This window comes from Chenopodium quinoa, unplaced genomic scaffold (genome assembly GCF_001683475.1).
Source record: "Chenopodium quinoa cultivar QQ74 unplaced genomic scaffold, ASM168347v1, whole genome shotgun sequence".
Taxonomy (NCBI): Eukaryota; Viridiplantae; Streptophyta; class Magnoliopsida; order Caryophyllales; family Amaranthaceae; genus Chenopodium; species Chenopodium quinoa.
In genome coordinates, this window is record NW_018742931.1 from 703,963 (window position 1) to 726,313 (window position 22,351).

The 22,351-nt window shown below is 44.5% G+C and overlaps 1 protein-coding gene across 4 annotated transcripts in view; it reads right to left on the reverse strand.

Annotated features, from left to right (window-relative positions):
- LOC110728398 overlaps positions 1-22,351 on the reverse strand; it is a 59,024-nt gene that overhangs the window by 35,664 nt on the left and 1,009 nt on the right. The window contains exons 2-14 of one of the 4 annotated variants that reach the window (XM_021908053.1): positions 22,241-22,296; positions 21,770-21,832; positions 21,612-21,702; positions 20,877-21,521; positions 20,611-20,739; positions 20,445-20,528; positions 20,234-20,360; positions 19,440-20,154; positions 19,261-19,356; positions 19,097-19,189; positions 18,915-19,013; positions 18,675-18,809; positions 18,277-18,568 (exon numbers count right to left, since the gene is read on the reverse strand). In XM_021908053.1, the coding sequence (XP_021763745.1) occupies positions 18,755-18,809; positions 18,915-19,013; positions 19,097-19,189; positions 19,261-19,356; positions 19,440-20,154; positions 20,234-20,360; positions 20,445-20,528; positions 20,611-20,739; positions 20,877-21,521; positions 21,612-21,702; positions 21,770-21,832; positions 22,241-22,296 (2,253 nt within the window). In that variant the 3' untranslated portion in view covers positions 18,277-18,568; positions 18,675-18,754. Of the gene's footprint in view, positions 1-18,276; positions 18,569-18,674; positions 18,810-18,914; positions 19,014-19,096; positions 19,190-19,260; positions 19,357-19,439; positions 20,155-20,233; positions 20,361-20,444; positions 20,529-20,610; positions 20,740-20,876; positions 21,522-21,611; positions 21,703-21,769; positions 21,833-22,240; positions 22,297-22,351 lie in introns of those variants that run through there. The other 3 variants (XM_021908052.1, XM_021908055.1, XM_021908054.1) reach the window with 3 other exon arrangements.

A 22,351-nucleotide genomic window follows, 5' to 3' on the forward strand; every position in this document is an offset into this window, starting at 1 on the left:
GACCACCCGGTGGCCGCCAAAAAAGGCAAAAAATAGCAATCACTGATTGGGGAACGATCAGATGAGTTCTGTCCCCAACCGGCTAGTGAAAACATAGATTTAATCTTGGATGACAGCCGTCCAGAGAGAACCATCAGAGTGGGGACGGTTGCCTTCGAGGAGTTGGGTGTAGAGTTGCACCAACTTCTAAAAGAGTTCAAAGACATCTTTGCCTTTGAAGTGGACGAAATGCCGGGTATACATCCGGATCTTGCTGTTCACCGACTCGCTGTAGATCCTAAGAAGAAGCCGGTTAGGCAAAAGAAGAGGAACCACGGTGAGGAAAGATCTCAGGCGGCAGCCGCTGAGGTCAAGAAGCTCCTAGATGCCGGGTTCATTCGACAATGCTACTACCCGGATTGGGTAGCAAACGTTGTTCTGGTCAAGAAACCGAATGGTACCTGGCGGATGTGTGTAGATTACACAGATCTGAACAAGGCATGTCCGAAGGATAGATATCCGCTTCCTAAGATTGACAGTCTGGTTGACTCTACAGCCGGGCATGCCCTGATGAGCTTCATGGATGCCTACTCCGGCTTCCATCAGATACCCTTGTGGAAAAAAGACCAAGAAAAGACGGCTTTCGTCACTGATCAAGGGTTGTTCTGTTATACGGTGATGCCGTTTGGGTTGAAGAATGCGCCTGCTACCTTCCAACGGATGATTAATACGGTCTTCATTAACCAAATTGGGAGAAATGTAGAGGCGTACATTGATGATATGATTGTCAAATTCAAACAGCAGGCGGATCACCTTGCTGACCTCCGGGAGACTTTCTCAACACTCAGGCGGCATAAAGTAATGTTAAATCCCAAAAAATGTGTCTTTGGTGTTGATTCCGGAAAGTTTCTCGGTTTCTTGATTGATCAAAGGGGAATAGAGGCTAATCTGGACAAGGTACATGCGGTGATTGACATGAAGTCTCCCAGTACTGTCAAAGAGGTCCAAAAGCTTACCGGTTGCCTGGGCGCCTTGGGTAGATTCCTCAGCCGATCAGGTGACAAGTGCCTTTACTTCTTCCAAGCAATCAAGAAGAAGACCAGATTTGAATGGGGGAAGAATGCTGAGGCGGCATGTCAGAAATTAAAAGAGCATCTTCACTCGTTAAAACGGCTGGTCAGTCCGTTAACCGGTGAGGTGCTCTACATGTACTTAGCCGCCTCGGATCATGCCCTCAGTGCCGTTCTCCTTGCTGAGCGAGACAGCACGCAGCTCCTGGTCTACTTCATAAGCTATGTCCTCCGGAACGCAGAGCTTCGGTACCCCATTGTTGAGAAATTTGGCCTCGCTCTATTCATGGCTGTTAAGAAGTTAAAACCATACTTCTTGGCACATCCGGTTGTGGTCTATACCGACCAACCCCTCAAGCGGCCAATGACAACCTTGGACTCATCTGGCAGGCTTCTAAAATGCGCAATTGCCATTCAAAGCTTAGAAATCACCTTCACGCCTAGAAAGGCAGTGAAGGGTCAGGCGTTTGCCGACTTCATTGTCGAAATGACAAGGCCAATCCAGCCGGATAATATAGATCAGGTCTGGAAGGTGTATGTAGATGAGAGCTCTAAAATGAACGGCTGTGGTGCAGGAGTAATTTTCAAATCCCCGGAAGGGGATACTTATGAATATGCACTACGGTTCAAGTTTCAAGCCTCGAATAATGAGGCAGAGTATGAGGCCCTGCTAGTCGGTATCTGCATGTGTAAGGCAGCAGGGGCAAGAAAAATTGACGCCTGCTCAGACTCTCAATTGATCGTCAGCCAATACAATGGTGATTTTGAAGCCACCCATCCGGCAATGATAAAAAACCTGTAGGCGGTCAAAGAAGTGGCCGGGACACTTGACGAATTCAAACTAAGTCAAGTGCCCCGATCAGAAAACAATCAGGCGGATGCGTTGTCCAAACTGGCATCCTCTGCCACATGTGATGTGCCTAGGTCAGTCTTCTGGGAAGTCATGGAAAAGAGAAGTATTGAGCATGATCCCATTGGAGTTCTTGACCGAATCTCTACCTGGATGGATGCCATCCGGGAATTTTTAGCACACGGCACTCTGCTGGATGCTCCTGCTGAGGCGGCTTTGTTGAAAAAACGGGCCGCCAGTTTTGAAATATTCCAAGGGGAACTCTTCCGGAAGGGTTATCTCCAGCCGCTCTTAAAATGTGTAACTCCTGAAAAGGGGAAAGAGATCTTGGAAGATCTGCACTCAGGCTTTTGTGCATCGCACATAGGCGGCAGATCCCTAGCCAAGAAAGCCAGACGGCAGGGATATTTTTGGCCAACTCTTGAGTCAGATGCCATGGACTTGGTGCAGAGGTGTGACAAGTGCCAGAAATTTGGCCGGCTCATACACCGTCCGGCAACAGACCTGACGGCTATCTACAGCCCGATTCCATTCGCGAAGTGGGGCATGGACATTCTAGGACCATATACGCCTGCCTCAGGCGGGCGTAGGTACATCTTAGTGGCTGTAGACTACTTCACCAAATGGGTAGAAGCAGAGGCGGTCAAGGGTATTAAGACAAAGGACGTTATCTCCTTCATCTGGAGAAACATCATCACCCGGTTTGGGGTGCCTTTGTCCATGGTCTTTGACAATGGTCCTCAATTTGAAACTCCAATGCTCAAGAGCTGGTTGGGGGATCAAGGGATCACCCATTGTTTTGCATCTGTCGGCCGTCCCCAAGCAAACGGCCATGTTGAAGCCTTCAACAAACTCATCTCAGACGGCATAAAAAAGAAAATAGAAAGGGCTGGTGGTCTATGGGCAGACGAATTGCCGCATGTTCTATGGGCCATCAGAACAACTGAAAAGGGGGCAACTGGTGAAACTCCATTTCTCATGACATACGGCACTGAAGCCGTCTTGCCAATCGAACTATATGAGCCAACACTTCGAGTCATGCTTTATGACGAAGAGGCTAATTGGGAGGCCATGCGTCTAGCATTGGACTCACTCCCGGAGCGCAGGGGCAATGCTTCCTTGCGTCATGAAATATACCGTCTGAGAATGACGAGAACCTACAACAAACAAGTGCACAAGCGGCCTCTCAAAGTAGGAGATTTTGTATTGAGAAAAATGGAGGCAACCGGTAGGGCAAATGAACAAGGGAAACTAACCCCAAATTGGGAAGGGCCCTACCGGATTATCGAAGAGGTTAGAGGCGGCACTTACCGCCTGGAAACTCCAAACGGTAGGCAGCTAGCCAGAACCTGGAATGTAGACAACTTGAAAAAGTACTACTTCTAAGGATTTGTAATAGAGTACATTAATAAAGATGCTTTATTTTAATTATTTTTATCATGTCCCAGGCATGCAATGCACAGCCAGCATTTATTTGTTTAATACATATATTGTACCTGTCTGTTTGTAATAGTGCAAAGCACAGCCGGAAATTCATCCGGGCACGCATCTAAGTAATACTTGGATTTATAAATTTAAACCGTCTGTCCAAAAAGGCAGACATCTAGCGATTTGAATTTAGCTTCAATCGTCGAAGAGAACATCTCCCATCCGGGTGGCATATTGTTCTAGCGATCATAACTCAACACCAGTTGAATGATCCTTCGAATTCAAGATATAGGCGCCTAATACCCAAAGGTAATACAGACGACGTCTAAAAATCTTGAAGCCCCAAACGTAGCCGGCTTTCAAGGAAAAGCCCTACAGGGGCAAGCGCATAATTTGCCCAACTATTTTTAAACTGTCTGTCCAAAAAGGCAGACATCCGGCGATTTGAATTTAGCTTCAATCGTCGAAGAGAACATCTCCCATCCGGGTGGCATATTGTTCTAGCGATCATAACTCAACGCCAGTTGAATGATCCTTCGAATTCAAGATACAGGCGCCTATTACCCAAAGGTAATACAAACGGCGTCTAAAATCTTGAAGCCCCAAAAGTAGCCGGCTTTCAAGGAAAAGCCCTACAGGGGCAAGCGCATAATTTGCCCAACTTATTTTAAACCATCTGTCCAAGAAACCTATTTAGCCGGTCTTTATTTGAAGACCCTACAGACGGAACCCTATGCTATGTACTCGAATGCCATTGCGTCCAGCTGAAGCCGTATGATTGGCCGAGTAGTAACATGGACGGCTGCCTACTTCAAGTTGGAATAACTTGAAGCAAGCAACCGTCCAGGGGCAGATGTACCCAATAATGAAAAGATTGCAAAAAGCGAGGCAAGGGTATCAAAAGAAAACCGGCGAAGCCAGTAAATATATCAACAAATAAAACTGAATGTTGAGAATTGTTAACCGGACCCCTTTCCGAGAAATGGATACAAAAATTCACGGCACGCAGGCCGGATAGTTAAAGAAAGGCAAGAAAAACTATTGCTGAGGTTGCTGCTGCTGCTGAGGCGGTTGCTCCTGAGACGGCTGGGCTTGACCGAGTGCAGGAGCCTCTTGATCGTGCTGGGCTTGGGCTTCAGTCCCATCCGGCGCGTCATTCTCCGCATGCTCCTCCTCACCCAAGCCGGCCCACTCCCCAAAAGGAGCCGGCTGTTCTGTCCCAAGAACTCGCGCGTCATAGACTGCGGAGGCATACTGATACCTCAAATCATAAAAGGCGTAATCAGTCTCCGGATGGATCATTGACCACTCCAACTTCATGCGTTCCTTGCAGTCGCGCTCATTCTCGTTAATCAGCCGGCCTTACTCTGCCTCAAGTTTCTTTTGAAAGCCTGTTTGGGCCTTAGCAAGCTCTTCCTTCAGCCGGGCAACGTCGTCTTTGAGCGCAGCATTCTCCTTTACAGCATCCGTCAATTGTTTGACGTCTGCTTGGAGAGTCTTCACTTGTTGCTCAAAACCTGCTGCCTTTTGGTTAGCAACATCAGCAGCAGCCGTAGCATTGTGGAGAAGTTCCTCCTGTTTCATCTCCCGGGCTTTAGTTTGTATTTCAAACATCAGGGAGTTATATTGATGAACATCAATTAATTCGGTTGCCCTTCGTTGGGCATCCCTTACCTCCTCCTACTTTTTGCGCAGAGGGGTTCTCAGCCCATCCACCCTCAACATCACCTGCAACACAGCCGGTAAAGAGAAAATGATTAGAATACAACCGGGAAAATCTAAATTTACGTAAAAGTATCCCAACCGGAACTTACCTCAGCAAGCAGTGAGTTGATCCGGTCAATGTTGACCTGACCCATACCCGACACTGCCTCCCTCTGGACCGGGTTAGGGTCCGGATCATTCTCTTGGCATAGGTCTGGAGGTCTGGCCAACGAGAATTTTCTGCATCAACAGATTTACCGGTTAAGTATCTGGCATAAGCACCGCCTATATTTGTCGGCTGGCTGAAGAATCGCCCGACTGAGAAGCCTGGGACTTGACTCTAACAGGTCCAAGCGGCCAGGGGTGTTCAGAGGCAAGAGCCGTACCTTGAGTTTGTGGCTGAGGGGTTGAACTACCCCCAGCCGCACCTGATCCGGATGCTACAGTAAGCACCCGGCCAGTAGGAGCAGCCTGCTCCTCTCCAGCCTCATCCGGCTGAGAGCTCGGAGTAAAGCCTCGAAGGCTTTTGCCCCCTGAGGTCGACCTCTCTTGAGGAACCGGAGGCCTTGAAACGGGAGGAGGAGGAGGCACTGTTCTCTGCCTTGTAGAGGCCGGTTGAGAAAGCTCTTCGCCAGTCCTCTTTGTCATTTGGCGAAGGGAGCGAGGAACATTCCTGCTCCCCGACTGCAAAAGAAGAGTTGGCCAGTCAGTATAAACAAGTTAAAAGTAATCCGGTTTCAGAAGTATGAGCTACAACTCACACATCCGGTTTCAAGAGTATGAGCTACAGCACATACTTTCGGTTTCAAGAGTGAGTTACAACTCATACATCCGGCTTTCAAAAGTATGAGCTACAATTCATACATCCGGTAAAATGCTAAAATCATGTATATCAGGCAACTTGTAGAAAGAAAAGCATCCGGCACTTACCCCTTCGTTCTTGGCCGCAACTTGGGCCCGTTTCTTCTCCAGTTGTTCCTTGCGGATCTCAGCCGCAGACTTAGCCGGCGTCATATCCGGAGAAATCATTTCTCGTCCTTTCTCTACAAAACAAAAAGAAAAGAAAAAGATCAAATGTTATTCAAGAATAGCACAGACGGCTAAAAAGGCCGGTTGACTTTAACGTACATTTGGAGAACATAGTACTAAGACTGCAGGCGGAAAGGAACGCCTCGTCTTTTAGTCACTCCGGATGAGGGACCTAGAATTTGGGGACAATGACTTGTGTCCCATCATCAAGAGGCATGGTTGTCTTCTTGAACAGCCCCGACTCCATAATCTGATCCCAAGCCTCATCCGGTATCTTGGGAAGGGCACACTTCTTGCCCAGAAGAGCCGGCTGCTTTTTGTAGAGACGCAGCCTCCGGTTGAGTTGGAGATATGGAGATGAAACCATATAAAACTTGCTCTTCCAACTTGACCACTTAGACGGCTTGTCTAGGGTCATCATAAATTCCGGATGCATGGTTAGGGTGTACCACGCATTCCAGCCGCCTGGGGCACGGCTCAAATAGTGCATGTGCGCAAACGCCTCCCAGCTAGGTGTCACGTCCTGCATTTCGCAGGCGGCAATGTAGCCCAGAATGTTCACCCATGAATTGGGTGTGAGCTGCCAAATTCCAAGGTCATATCCCCTAAGTATGGCCCTGATTGCCCGGTGAAGAGGGAACTGGAGACCGGCTTTGAAGGCCGCCTCGTAGCAGCCGAAATAGTTATCAACATGGTCCCGGTCGTCATCCCAGACGACGGTTGCCTCCCCAGGCGGTACAGCAATTTCCCAGCCGTCCCCAACCGGCTTCTTTGCCAAAAATGCTGGCAATGTTGCATTAAGGGTTACGATGTCCCGAGCGCTCATAGACGCCTCGGTTGGGTTGTTCATGGTCGGCCATTTATAGGCATTTTTGTCCTCTTCAGTGGCCTCCGGCTCTCCGGATAATTCAGCAGAGGATGAGGAGCCGGATCTTTGGACGGTCTCTCCGCCGCCTAAATCAGACTCTTCGAGGATTTTATCGCTGGGTGTACTAGGGGCACCCGGTTGGTCGAATGGGGCATCTTCAACCGGTGCACCAGCTGAGCCCTCGGACTGGTTCTGGATCAATAGCCGTCCACCTAGTCCGAGTCATTCTGTCCTGCACATGAGTAGAGACGGTCGGATTCTTAGAACAAGAGTGGACCAAACACTCCCAGGCGGTATCCACAGTCCTAGACTCAGCCGTACTCGGTGACCGGTTGACATTAGTTCTAGGTTGTGCCATGTGTGTGTTGGGTGAATCCATTTATCACTAACAACCTATGCAACCGGGAAAAATTGACAAACGAGTTGAAAGGGGCAGAGGCGGTACCTTTGTAATTTGAGAAGGTTAAAGGCTGAGTTTGCTTGATGCTGGTACAGACGGTCACCGAAAGATATCTCTGCAAATAAGCACCCGGAAAATTAGAAATTCACCCAAAAACACCCCAGACGGTTATGTCTGGATGAGGGTCTGATCATCAAAAAGAAGCAAAAAAACTCAAAATTGACTCAAAGATAACCCAGGCGGTGTTGATATTGGTCAAAGTTTTTGGTCAAAATTGCCCAAAAGCACCCTAGACGGTTATGCCCGGATGGGGGTTTATTGAATGCTTTTGGGAAATATCAAAAATTACCCAAAAGCACCCCAGACGGTTTTGTCCGGATGGGGTATTATTGAAGGTTTTGAAAAAAATTCAAAAATTGCCCAAAGGCCCCCCAAGCGGCTTTGACCGGTTGGGGGTTTATTGAGGAGCCTTGGAAAAAATCAGAAAAATTGCTCTAAGATACCCCAAGCGGTTTTGACCGGATGGGGGTCTCTTAAAAAAGCTTTGGAAACTTTCAAAAATTACCCAAAAGCACCCCAGACGGTTGTGTCCGGATGGGGTATTATTGAAGGCTTTGGGAAAAAATCAAACATTGCCCAATGGCACCCCAAACGGTTTTGACCGGTTGGGGGTTTATTGAAGAGCCTTGGAAAAAATCAGAAAAATTGCTCAAAGATATTCCAAGCGGTTTTGACCGGATGGGGGTCTCTTAAAAAAGCTTTGGGAACTTTGAAAAATTGCCCAAAAGCAACCCAGGCGGTGCTATTCGGATGGGGGTCTATTGGGAGCTTTGAAGAAAAAAGGAGATTTTCCAAGGGTACCCCAGGCGGTTTGCACCGGATGGGGGATGACTGAAAGCTAAAGCCTTCAGCCGGCTAATTACCCCAGACGGTATGATACCGGATGGGGGTGTTTCAAATAGAACTAAAACTAATAACCGGATAAGTAGGCATGAAGAAGAAATAAAAGAAAACGCTTCAAAGTACCTCAGACAGTGATGAGCAGACGTTCTGAAAGAATGCCGGCTGACTCAGACGTCTGAAAAGAAGAAATGAAGCCGGATGAAATGAAAGAAGGGAGACGGTTGTGTATAACAACAGTTGGGGTCAGAGCTTTTTTCTCTCTCAGAAAGTTTGGAATTTGCAAATGTTGCAAATGATTGGGGACAAACTTCTTTTATAGAAGTAGGGGAGACGAACCGTCACCTCCCTTGATTCAAATTCAAAAAATGGGAGGGAAGAGACGAACCGTCACCTCCCTTTGTTCCAAATTCAAGTTCAAAAAATAAAAAAAAATAAAAAAATGGAGGGAAGTAGACTAACCGTCCCCTTCCCAGATCGTGACAACTGTCACAAAAGGTCACGTGGCATGCCATATCACAGATGCCACATGGCAAGCCACACGTCATCTGTGAGGGGCAAATGTTTAGGATAAAATTACCCTAACCACGTGGCCCAATCAGAGGCTGACACGTATCAGTCCCAGAAAGGGCCAATGGGAACCAATCCTAGGTCGACGAGTGGCAAGTCCTCATTTGGCAAGGGACACTGTTCCCTCTGCCCTATAAATAGAGGAAAATTCCTTATAAATGGGCATTCACAAATTCCCAAACACAAAAAACAAACTGCATTTATTCTCTCTGAATCAGAGAGAAATCTTCACTTTCCGCATTATTCACTTCGTACGCGTTCTAATTAGATCGTCGGAGGCGGAACTCCATCCAACTGGAGTTTCGTTATTTTGCAGGTACAGCCGGTCAGCAAGCTCAGTCTCGGAATTGTAACTCTTCCGTAGGACACAGAAAAAACCCCGAAACAATATTAATTTAAAAAGGTGATATATAAATGTAAAGTACTAAATCTCTTCTTGGTTGGAGTAAGATTTTGTCAGTATCGTGTTGTCTACTCATACTTAGCCTACCACCCTACACCTACACCTACGTGAAGGAAAGTATACGCATGAGTTCTCATATTTATTAACAAAATACTATTATTATAAATCATACTCTGTTAAATTAAATACAATTCTGTTAATTTTAAAATGAAACTGTTTTTTCATATAATTATACTGTACCCTTCCCCAACCCCTAAAAGAGAAGAATTCATCTACCCTTTTGTATATATTAGGTATATATACAGTTATGTTTCAATTGTATACCTTTTTTTAGAAAATAAGTACTTTTAAACTATATGTATAAACTGTTGAAAATTGTCAAAACATTTTAGTTTTTGGCGCCCGAATTTCGATTAATACCAATACTCGACAAAACATCTTTTCTCTAAAGTAAGCCAATTTGGCAAACTATTTACCAAAATGGTTGCGTGGAAAAACTATTTACCAATCTAAGCTTCCAGGCTAAAACACTGTCTCGGACAGCGTTTTTGCCCTAAATTTTTTTTAAAAAAAATTCAATTTGTAAAACGCTGTCTGGGACAGCGTTTTACTCTTTGACTTTTTTTTTAAAAAAAATAATTCTTAGTTTCAGAATATTAAAAAAAATGCAAATATACATAAAACGCTTCTGAGACAGCGCTTTATGTACAAACATAAAGCGCTGTCCCAGACAGTGTTTTTTCTGCTGGAGTAGGAACCAGCACACTACAGGCTGCAGCCTCCAAAGTCTGCCCTCAAGACACCACCCCCGGCCTTCAAACAGCCACCACCCTCAACCACCACCACCACCACCAACCCTACCGTCCCACCACCGTCGACCACCACCTCCCGCCAATTTCGACCACCCTTATGCACTTCAAAACACTCCAATAACCCCCCGCAACACTACAATCACCCCCACCACCAATCTCAAACTTACCACCACCATCGACCACCACCAACCACCACCTCTTGGGAGTTCCGTCCACCTTTAAGCACTTCAGAACACTCCAAACACCCCCAACAGCACTACAACCACCGTGAACCACCAAATTAACCACCACGGGCCATCGCTTCTACCCCGTTTCTCATTATTGAGCCCAAATGTCAATTGTTCGATATATATCGGCCTTGAAGGATCTATTTTGACTGACATAAGTCCAATTTGGACAAATAAGGAATTAAACTTCAAAGCACACACAGATTCATTCAAAAAACATTTATTCCAGAATATCGGGCTACAGGCCATACAACAGATAATACTATCCCGACCCATTTATTCGGGGCAAAGGTTCTGTCTCCTGTGTGTCGGCCCTCCGTCTGACACGACGCCGCCTGTAATGAGTAATGGTGGTGAATGGGTCTTGGGGCGGTGGAGGAGTCTGCTGGCTGGACGATGGGCCCTCATGGGTAAGGGTGGGCGCAGAACTGTGGATGATGTAATCCTCTGCGTCTCTGGGCGACGTAGGATCACCTCCACAACTACTCTGGCGGAGCTCGAACAATGAATGGACGGAGTGGCCATCATGGTCGTCCCGCTAGTGGACGAGATAACCGTGACCATATCTCTGTAAGGTAGCCACGCCCATATCTCGTACCCGCTCGACCTAGGGTCTGGTGGGTAAGTGCGATTGACAGTGCATCAACCATCGCCACCATATCCGCAGCCTGCAGTAATCATCGATCAGTCAGTTGTATGATATAGAAATTAAAAAATTGATGAAAATAAGTAGAATAAAAGAAACTCACATATCCGCTAATGACGTCATATGCTGGATGGTAATGTGTGGATGGTGGTGTGTAACTGGGGTTGATGAAGCGCCGTGTAATACGCCTGTACCACACCATGTACGGATCGTGGGGATCCATAACGCCCTGCATCGGATCACTTCCAACGACGAACTCCAGCTGTTGCGTCCACAGCTCAAGGAAACGCCAATGCTCCAGTGACCAGCTTGTCTCCCTCTTTCCCTGACGGTCAATGCCGTGAAGGCGTACACTAGTGTCACACTGCTGGGGGATAGGCTGGCGTAGTCCAAACTGCCTCATGACTCGGTCGAGTAGGTGACTCTCCACAACCTCAAAACAGATCAGGGGGACCTTGGCACGCCACTCTGCCTGATGGTCCAGCAGATGTGCAGGCATGGCATCTACCAAGTCAGGTACATACGGATCCCATGTCATCTGCAATAACACAACAACAGCAATATCATGAATAGGTTAGTCCGTAGACAGTATTCACGGTACAAAAATGTTAACAAGTATCTTTTAAGTTATCACCTGGTCCTCGATGAGTCGGTCTAGGGCGTCGCGATAGTATGGAAGACCCTTCGCCGCATGCGCATGTGTCAGTCTGGGCACCACCCACCCAATACTGAAAAATGTTTCAGTTTATCAACTAGTACAATAAATGAAGTCTAAAGTAATGACAACTGTATCGAACCTGCAACCATACGCCTCATCAAGGATTAGGGAGCGGTGGAGCATCATACGTCTGGTACTGGTCGTCCCGGTCCTGCTCCCACTGACGATGTCTAGCAGGCCTACCTGGTCTGCCTACATGGATATGCTCCCAAGCCCAGAACTGGCACACAAAAATACAAAACTAGGTTTAGTATAAACTAGGTAAGTGGCTTTCGAAATAGGTTGTTGGTAATTAATTAGGTGAGTTACCTAAAGCACAATCAAGGGACCTCCGATCTCGCTAGAACCAAGGTGGGATGCTCTACACAGCTAGCGATACAATGTGGCCAAACAGGCACTACCCCAGCTATAGCCACGGATATGATCCCAGTCGTGGTCCAACAGCTGTAGGTAAATGAGCTGCAGATGGCTCCCGCTCTTGTTCCCGAACAACATGCCCGAGATGAGAAAGAACAAGTACGCCCGAGCGTATCTCTGAACCGTGGCGTCATCAGCGCCCGGAGGCAGCTCACTGAAAGTCTCACGTATCCAGCCGGTCCTCAACCTAGACCCCCTGATATCGCCGGGACCTGGCTGAACCCCGATAACCCGAGCTACCAAACCAACGGGATCGACTAACGCATGTCCTGTCACCGCAGTCCCACGTGTAGGAAGGCGCGTGAGTATCGCGACGTCCCGCAACGTAACGGTCGCCTCCCCAACAGGTAGGTGGAAGGAGTACGTCTCCTGTCTCCACCTCTCCGCGAGCGCAGTGACAAGCGCTCGATCGATCTCCCTGAACGCCATTTGATGAAAGCCACTAAAGCCAAGAAACTCGAAGTACGCCATAACTAGTGGATCGATAGCCCATCCCACCATAAACCTGGTAGTATAGTGCCTGCAAACCAGCTGCTTCGCTGGATCAACCTGATAAAAAATCGTTCGAACGAAATTAATATCACAAAGTATATGAACTTAACATGCATAAGTACATGAACGGACAAATGAAATATTACCGTCTAGTCCCATATGGCAACACTCCGATATGTGTCCTGTAGTGTCAGCATAGAAGGGTCAACGGGTCCGGGCGTCCGATTTCTCCGTCCATGATATCTGTTCATTGAAAACGTTATACACCAAACATAAGCTGGACGAGTTAAAGACAAAGACAAAAAATTTCAAACGACATCCAAAGTAGAAAATAGAAACGACCCAAATGTTACAAATGTTATATAAACTCATCAAATTCTGATACAAAATAATTCGTCTTTCTACTACTACAACAAATATTAAATACAGACTTAGGTTCTATGCCAGTCTAGATGGACACGTTGTCCGGTTGTGACCCTGCTTGTGACAGCGGCTGCATTTGCTCGGGGGCCGGTTAGTCTCATCCATTTCATTGCGTATGCGCTTTGACCTTGGCCGCCCTTTTCCACGCACCATGCTGCCGTCAGGAATGAGTTTGGGGCCAACGTACTGCGTCCAGGTTGTCTCGCAGGGGATAGGCCAGAATTGTGGTGCGTATGTGTTCGTGTAGGCCTCCGATTGCAACACCGGGTCCACCCACGACCGCTATGATAATGAATACGTCGCACAGACTGCTAGAACATGAGAACATGGGAGGTGGAACATCTTTGGTTTGTTGCATGTACACATTCTCAAGTGAAAGTTAACAATATGTTTATGGCCCCCTTTACTACCGAGTCGCTCTCCCCTTTCTGTTGTGACTTGGTAAATATGCAATCGGCGGTTATACGCATCCACTCTATGATATCTAGCTTTTTCAGTGTTCTTCTCCAAAATGACAGTGACCTTGGGGGGTATGGAAGTCCCTGTTCAGACCTAGCTTCAGAAGATTCCCTTCTTAAAGTGAAATACCTGTTAACTCTGTGGAAAGTTAACTCGACAAGGGACATGATCGGTAGAAACCGAGCTCCCTTCAACACATTGTTAAATGTTTTAGAGAAGTTTGTAGTACATATCCCATATCTGCGACCAGCGTCGTGAAAGAGAGACCACATAGTGAACGGGACTTGAACAATGTACTCCATTGCCTTGGTACATGCCTCACCAATGAAACACAGATCAGCATGAAGTTTTCTTTCCTGCCTTTGGTACGCCGCAGCCTTGAACATATTTCTCATGTCATTGCTTCGCACGTGAGTCTTCAAGTAAGAAGCTATGTGGCGAACACAAAACCTGTGATAGGCTCGCGGCTCGGTGAATCCAACGTTAGGATCATTCATTGCTGCAATGATCCCAAGATGACGATCAGATATAACACAGAGGCCATCTCGTTGTGTGACATGAACCCGAATGCAGCCTAGGAAACAAGACCAGCTGGAAGTGTTTTCCCTTTCAACCACCGCAAAATCTAGCGGAAATACTTGGAAGCTTGCATCCACACTTGTAGCAACCAACAGTGTTCCTTTGTACTTCCCGTAAAAGTGCGTCCCATTGATACAGATAACGAGCATACAATGTTTAAAACCGTCGATACAAGGACCGAAGGCCCAAAACACTCGTTCAAACACTTCCTTGTTGTTGTAGTATACACCCTCCACCAGAGTTTTGTGCTTCCATACGACACACGTTCCTGGGTTTGACTGTTAGAGTGCTTGCATGAAGTGCGGAAGTCTGCCGTAAGAACTCTCCCAATCCCCAAATATTTCAGCTATTGCTTTCTCCTTGGCATACCATGCTCTTCGATACGGAACATCGAAATGAAATTGCTTGGAGATGAGTTCCTGTATGAATTCAACTTTCAAGGACGGATCTTTCCGCACAAAGGACTTCACATACTTTAATATTATGGACGAATCCAAGTGCAGGTGATCAGTAGATAGTACTTCAGTGACACAGTTCTCCCGGTGCGGGCCTTTGTACGTGACTAGGGTAAAGCCACGCGAGTGCTCACTTGATTTGGTACCCCTTAGCATCCAACCACATTTCTTCTTGCACCGCAAATGAAGGACACTCTCATTCGATGTCATTGTGGTGTAGAATTGATTCCTCTGTATGGAATACATCTTCACCATTTCTTGAAGCATTTTCTTACTTTCAAAATACATCCCCTTCTCAAATTCTCCCCTCGAAACAAACGATGTATGGCTACCCGATTCGGCCCAATACTGATCAACTTCATAGTTCTTGTTTACCTGACTGAACCAAGGTACGGGAGTTCTAACCAGGGGCTCGCCAACTTCCATGTTCTGAAGTCCGTCTTCCTCCTCTCCGCTCTCGGCCTCATCATTTGTATACACATCATACACAGACAATTCGTTATTCACAATAGTGTCAAGATGAATTGGCACAAGTTAAGACGGCGATGCTTGAACATCATCTTGCATAGGCGAATAACTATGCAATTGCATCGATGAAGGTGTGACGGTGTTTGATGTCGAAGGCCCAGGTTGGCCGGTCATTCCCACATATTCCCCCCCCCCCATGCACAGGTGAAGCTATATGAGAACTAAACGACATGTGAAATTGATCGTCGTGCAGCATTCGACTGAAAGATCCCATCCCATATTCAGTTGATGGAATGTCGTGTGAGGGCACTTGGAAGGGCTTTGTGTTGTAACCGGAAATATATGTAGATTGTTGTTCTGGCCGAGTACTTTGTTGGGTACATACAGGCACCATTTCTACATATATCTCAGTAGAAACACCCTTCATTGCAACAACGCTCCTTAAAGCTTTCAAATGCTTATTCGTAGAAACAGGTAACACTTTAACCCCATTGCCAGTCTCAAACCTCATTTTAATGCTTATTTCAACATTCCTTGGGTTTGAACCAATACTACTATGAACCTCGTTCATCAAATCATTGAAAGTCATGTTCGGTTCAAGTGTTAGTGGTTCCATACTTCCTCCACTATACTCGACACGGGGTCCATCAAACAGAATTTCACCTCCCCACCGGCATAACAAAACTACATTTTGTGCAGCCATGTTCTACACAACAACCAAAACACATTACACTTAAAGGCACTAAATCATCCCTAAATCCCCATAACTAAACAACAATATACATACTTTTCAAAATAAAACAGCTTAGAGGCCCTAAATCAACATTAATAAACAACAATGTAGGTTATCACAATCACTCAAAAACCAACAATTATCAACCATTATCAACAATTATCAACCATTATTAGCAATTATTAACATTATCAACAATTATCTATACTAACAATTCAACATATCTTCCATTTTCTACACTCACAACTCAACAATACCAACAATTATGAACACTAACAATTCAACATAATCAACAATAACAATTCAACATTATCAACACTTACAATTCAACAACAATTCAACATTATTAACATTTTAACCACAATTCCAAAAACAAAAAAACCATTAAAAAACCCTTGATTTTAAAATTAAAAAAAATAATAAAAAAATAAAAAAGAGGGCAAGTACCACAGTGCGGGTGATATGAGGCTGCTCGGTGGCCGGTGGTTGGCAGGCGGTGGTCAGAGGCTGCTCGGAGGGTGGCGGCGGTTGTTGGGGGATTTGGGTTGCGAGTGAGAGAGTGATTGGGTGCGTGCAACTGTCAAAGGGGAATGAGAATAAGATCAGGGGAAGGAGAAGAAGCTAGTTTTGTGCAGCGACAAAAACGCTGCCTCAGGCAGCGTTTCATTAAACAGGTAAAACGCTGCCTGGGGCAGCGTTTTACCTTAGTTTAATTTTGTTTTTTGTTTTTTTTTACAAATTGAATTTTTTTAAAAAAAAATCCAGGGCAAAAACGCTGTCCGAGACAGCGTTTTACCCTGAAAGCTTAGTTTGGTAAATAGTTTTGCCACACAACCATTTTGGTAAATAGTTTTGCCACACAACCATTTTGGTAAATAGTTTGCCAAATTGGCTTACTTTGGAGAAAAACCAGTTTCTCCTTTTTCATTCCTATAAATAACCAGTTTCCCTACTGCCAGTGATCACCAAACCAGAAAATGAAAAAAATCATCATCCCTTCCTTAATGATGAAAACCCATAAGATTAAGAAAAAAAAATACATTCCTTTCCCCTTACTAGAAATCAAAATCAATTGGGGTCATTTCGTGTCCAAGTTCCTCAAAAAATATTGTTAAATTTAAATTCCTTAAAAAAAATGAGTTGTTAAATTTGATCATACATCCTCAAGAGGTAGAAACGTCATCAACTAACGTCGTTCAAATATCACATTGCGGAGACATCTTACCGTTACACATTCCAGATTTAAGCGATCTTGCATTGCTACCTAAAGCACTAAAGGTATACTACGAGTGGTTAATACGATACACAAGTGTTGGTAGTTTGTTAACGACGCTAGATAAGGTGTCATCTTTCAGCGACACGATGCCCACGGTAATTGATAGAGAACCATTTATTACGGGGGTCGGGGAGTGCACAACTAAAGTGCATAGCTCTTGCAATTTCATGAAGTTGTTTGTCACAACTTCTGGAATTGGAAGGAGCATATCGTTGAAGTTCAATTCCACTAACACAACTGCAGATGGAAGGGATGGTCGCAATTTAACGTTCAAGCTTCAAGTCAACAGTCCTTTGTTGGAAACAACTGGAATTGGTGCAAGACAATTTAAAATACTATTTTGGAATTGCAAGGGAATAGGTCATGATAATTTTCCAACTCGAGCATCGCAGGTAATAGAGTTCGTGAAGCCAGACTTGTTGCTAGCGGAGACACGGGTGTCAACCTTGATCGCAAGATGGGTAACAACGGATTTAGATCCTTACAGTATGTCTTTCACTGACCCAGAAGAGGTCGGTGCTGGTATAGCAATACTAAGCCTCTGCAAATATTGCGCATACAAGAATATCGTCACAGCACCAAATAATTTGAAAGGGACAGTACTGATTACAAAGTAGGCAGGGGCTTCAATTTAACAAAAAAAGAACTTCTAAATTGCAAGTTAAAATGTACTTCCTATGCTGTGTATGAGGATTTACCTGTTGTTAATGCAAATCCTTGAATTAATTACTATATACAATGCAAATCGTTAGCCAATTACATTGCTTATGAACAAAGGGCCAAGAAAAAAGGGCCAAAATAAAGGGCCACCATCATTTATCAATAAAGCCTATCCAATAAAGGCCAGCAGCACAAATTCTTAAAGTCCAAACTAGATGGCCATATCATTTACACTACTTCAATGTCCAAAATAAAAGGGCATCAAAATAAACGGCCATCTAAATAAAGGGCCATCATTCGACGTCCAAAATAAAATAAATACACCAAAATGGACCAATACAAAATCCTAGACACTACTTTTTCTTAACAACAGCTTCCAACACAGCAGGTCGAGCTTCATTGAAATCGCACATCAAATCCTCGAACAAGAGCCACGACCTTTTAATATTAATATCAGATTCCTGATGGAAAAAACAAAATGTCATAACAAGTTTGACATGAGTTAGTTATAACTATTTGTTGGAGTTTTTTTCGTTTTGCTGTGCAAATAGTTGATAATTATTAAGGTTCAAATTATATGATCTAACTGATTAACTGATTATGTGCATGCATAAACATATACATTTTAGATCTTTGAATTATCTAAATTTAGTTACATTTATCTAAATTTAACATAAACAATTTAACACGACACATCTTTCACATACCAATGACAGTTCGGTGAGGAGCCTCTCCGCGTTCCGCTTGATGGCAGCCAGCATATGCACTCCACAACTATGCCTGGAGGGAGGAGTAATTAAGGTGGTACACAAAGAGACACAAACAGTTACCAGAATGCATGCATATTATGATGAACCTCAATGTCATATATGTAACGGTAAGGAATAACACATACAAATCACCCTGCTGACCCATTCTAAGGGAAGTATTGACCCAGCTCCCTACAGTTCCTAAGGGCCATTGTGGATCCAGAAGCTGGAAAACAAGATCCATTGCATATGCCTACAAACAATACGAAGAACCGACAATGGAACACACCACCAGTGATTATCCATTACAATTGAAAAAAAAAAAAAGTACAAATAAACCAATGCTGAAAATAAAGTACCAGTTGTTTCACATTTATGGAGTGAAGCTCTGTGACTGTAGACGTCTCGATAGAATCCATCACAAGAATCTCTTCCCGATTCACAGAAAAGGCAACACACCACCAATGATTATCCAGTACAACGGGCACAAAAACCTAGCAAATAATACAATTCCTATAATACTTATGAAGAAAAAACGAGTTCTCACAGCCGTATACTACATTTGCTATTTCACAAACAACATCAACAAAATTCATTACCACATTAATCCAGTTAGGAGATAAACCGGACAATTGCCTTGTGTACACTCGGGTTGTCCGGTCCAGGTCATCTGCAGACTTCCTTTGCAAAACACACATCTGCAAAAAAAAAGGTTAGTTTTCAAACTCCAATTCATTACAAAACTGTTTTTAATGACTACATAAAAGAAGCCTTGACATACCGCAAATGCGGGATCCAACATGAACCTTCCACTCCGACCTTCAAACCGCTTTGCCTATACTTTTTCATACAACCTCCCGGCCACCCGCACATACTGTCATTACAATACCGAAATTCAATAAAGACTAATTTTACAAACCTAAGACAATTTATATATATATTAACCTGATACCAACTTGGCCCCTAGTCAAACCTATTCCAGCACATATTCTTAGTGTTGCTTGATGTCCGTCACAGCTTAGCATCACCGGATCTTCATCCCTACCAATTGAATTGCACAATTCAATACAATACCACAAACTAAAAGGCGTTCCAGATCATAAATGTTACACAAAATTACTTACACCGTCTGCTGCCTTCTCGGAGAGAAATTGGAGTGCACCCTAACATAGTCCAAGATACAATGGCGGAATCTATGATACTTCCTAGGCCGCCGACAACTTACATATCCTTGTACTAGCTTCCTAGGTGTGGCTGTTGTCTTCCGTTTGCGACGACTACGTTCACCACAGGAATTCAAAGACGATGGTGAATGAACTGATTCGGCATCATCGTCATCCGAGCAAAAAGGTATCTCTAAATCATTTATCTCCAGACTCCGTGGTCCCCGTATTATCCTAGCCTCTCTCTCTAGGTTCTCCTGGCTGTCCAGGTTATCATTCTTCTCTCCGTTCTCTTGATCAAGGTTCTCCTTCTCCTGCTTATCCTGCTCCAGGTTCACCTGCTCCAGGTTCGCCTTGTCAAAATTCTGCTTCTGCTTCTCCTTCTCCTTCTCCAGTTTCTCCCTCTCCTGCCTCTCCCTCTCAAGAATTCCCTCCCTCTCCTTACGCTCCCTTTCTTCCCTCTCCTGCCTCTCCCTTGCCAGAATTTCCTCCCTCTCCTTACGCTCCCTTTCTTCCCTCTCCTGCCTCTCCCTTGCCAGAATTTCCTCCCTCTCCTTACGCTCCCTTTCTCCCCTCTCCTGCCACTCCCTTCCTTCCCACCCATTATTCACAACCAGGCTACACATTAAACCACTAGAAATGTAATCATGGACAAACAGGTCACCAGAACAAGACCCTGCACATCCAACAGAACACAAACTCTGGTCAGTTAGTTACATTAATACCTTCACCAAACACTCTAAACTCTAAATTACCTGACGCCTTATTCCATCCAAAATAGCCTTGCCCATCCTTCACACGCTTCCTTACACCTTGCGTGCAAATAAGTTCTTCCACATCCTCCTCTTCCACTTCGACAGAGTTCAATAACGCTTCCACAACCTATTCATTTCACATCAAAGATTAAACCATAGTATCTCCAACCATAGGACCAAATTCCAAAATACCTAATTTCATTAACTCAACCTTAGAAGCCACAGCACGTCTCTTCACTGGCATAACGTCCATGGCACTTCGTTCGTGTGGCCGACCATACGCAACATTGACAGTCTACAAAAAATATTAAATACACAAATCAGTATAGGCCAATTAACTCCTATTTTCCAAAATATGAACAAGTCATTACACATACCCCCAATTTTCCAAAATCCCCATTCATGTACCGATCAGCCTTGTTGATCTCTTCTAGTGTCCAAACTTTCAGCCTAGGAAGGACTCCCCATTTCAAAGGGGGCCTTCTCAACCGATCAAGATAGAATATCTGCAAAACAGAGCATAACAAAAACTATATCATACAATAATACACCAACCAACAAAAACAATGTCAGGGAGTCATTCTCAAATCTCCAACAAAACATACCACAACATAATACAAAATAATAAATTCAAAAGACTAACCGAAAGAATGATGGTACACCCTCCACATCCCTTGGCAAAACCCATCGGGTAAAACCTCCTTGCTAAGCTACTAATCGAGTACATAAGTTGATCTATAACTAACTTACACCAATCATAGGACTCAGTGTCATTTGCTGCAAATGCTGCTGGGATTAGAGTAGAGCACAGCCTATGGGATGTTGTAGGACACAGTATAACAGCTAGGGCTAGTAGCAGAAAGGCAACCTTAAACTCAACCACATCCTCAAGTGGAGCTTCTAATGCATCCACTAAATTTTTCCTTGGTATCCCCCTCACACGACTAGGGGTAGTCAAACTGAATTGATTAACCACGCCTTGAACAAAAATTTTCATGTCCTCATCAACTGCTTTCTTCGGAACCGGCTTGGGCCCCTTAGGAATGCCAAGTACCCAATGGACTTCGACAGGGTCAAATGGAAACTCTTTCCCGTCAAGAGTAATCAAGCAATTAGAGGGTACATCAACCCTCGTTGCAAGCCAATAAGCCAACTCCCTCGAAAGCTGCCTGTCAACTGATGCATACAACCCAGCAAATCCCATCTCCTTCACTATCTTCCTTTTTTTGTCGCAAAATCCATTATTAATTAAACCAAAACTCTCCACGCGACAATTAACATTTTCAGGCTGCATGTATGTCAAAAACAAACACAGATCACAAAATAGAAAAGAAATTACTGATTTCATAAAAAAAATCCAACTACCAAGCCATTTTACCCTTTTCAGCTCCTCCTCGCATCTCTGAATGACTTTGCCTAGTTTCTTCATCTTACCACCCTCACTAAGTGTATCGTCCTGCACATACAACCTTACAACACACATCAAAAGTAATTAAAGAACACCCTATACACGGCATCATCAAGTTTTTTACACACCTTTGGCACATCCCTCCCACCAGAATCATCATCAACATCAGACTCAATAAATTCGTCATAGTCCTGCATTTCCAATTCACATATCTATTACAATCACATCAACTTAACAAACTCATATCTAGGGTGTGCGAATCCAGAACAAACTCATATCACCATGTTCACACAATAACACATCAAATCAATAATAAATTGGACTTAAACAATTTACAAGCTTCACCAATCAACAATTTACAAGCTATTTGACTTAAACTAACATGCTTCACCAACTTATCACCAACTAAGTTCAAACCCACACAGATATTGGCTCGATGTCATTCCGATCAATTTTAGATCAATTTGGATCATGCAAACTACCAATTCAATTCAGATTGATTCAGGGGTTGAGGGATTTCAGGGACAACAAACAAGCACAGGGACACTTAATTGCAAATAGCTTTCGATTTCAGTTCACAATTACTTTACATCGCTAACCTTATCAACTGAACCACTCGCCGCACGTCCACCTCTTCGTCCACCCCTTCTACCCCCTGCAAACCGAAAATAAGTTAACAAAAACCCTAAATTCGTATATCAATTCCTGTT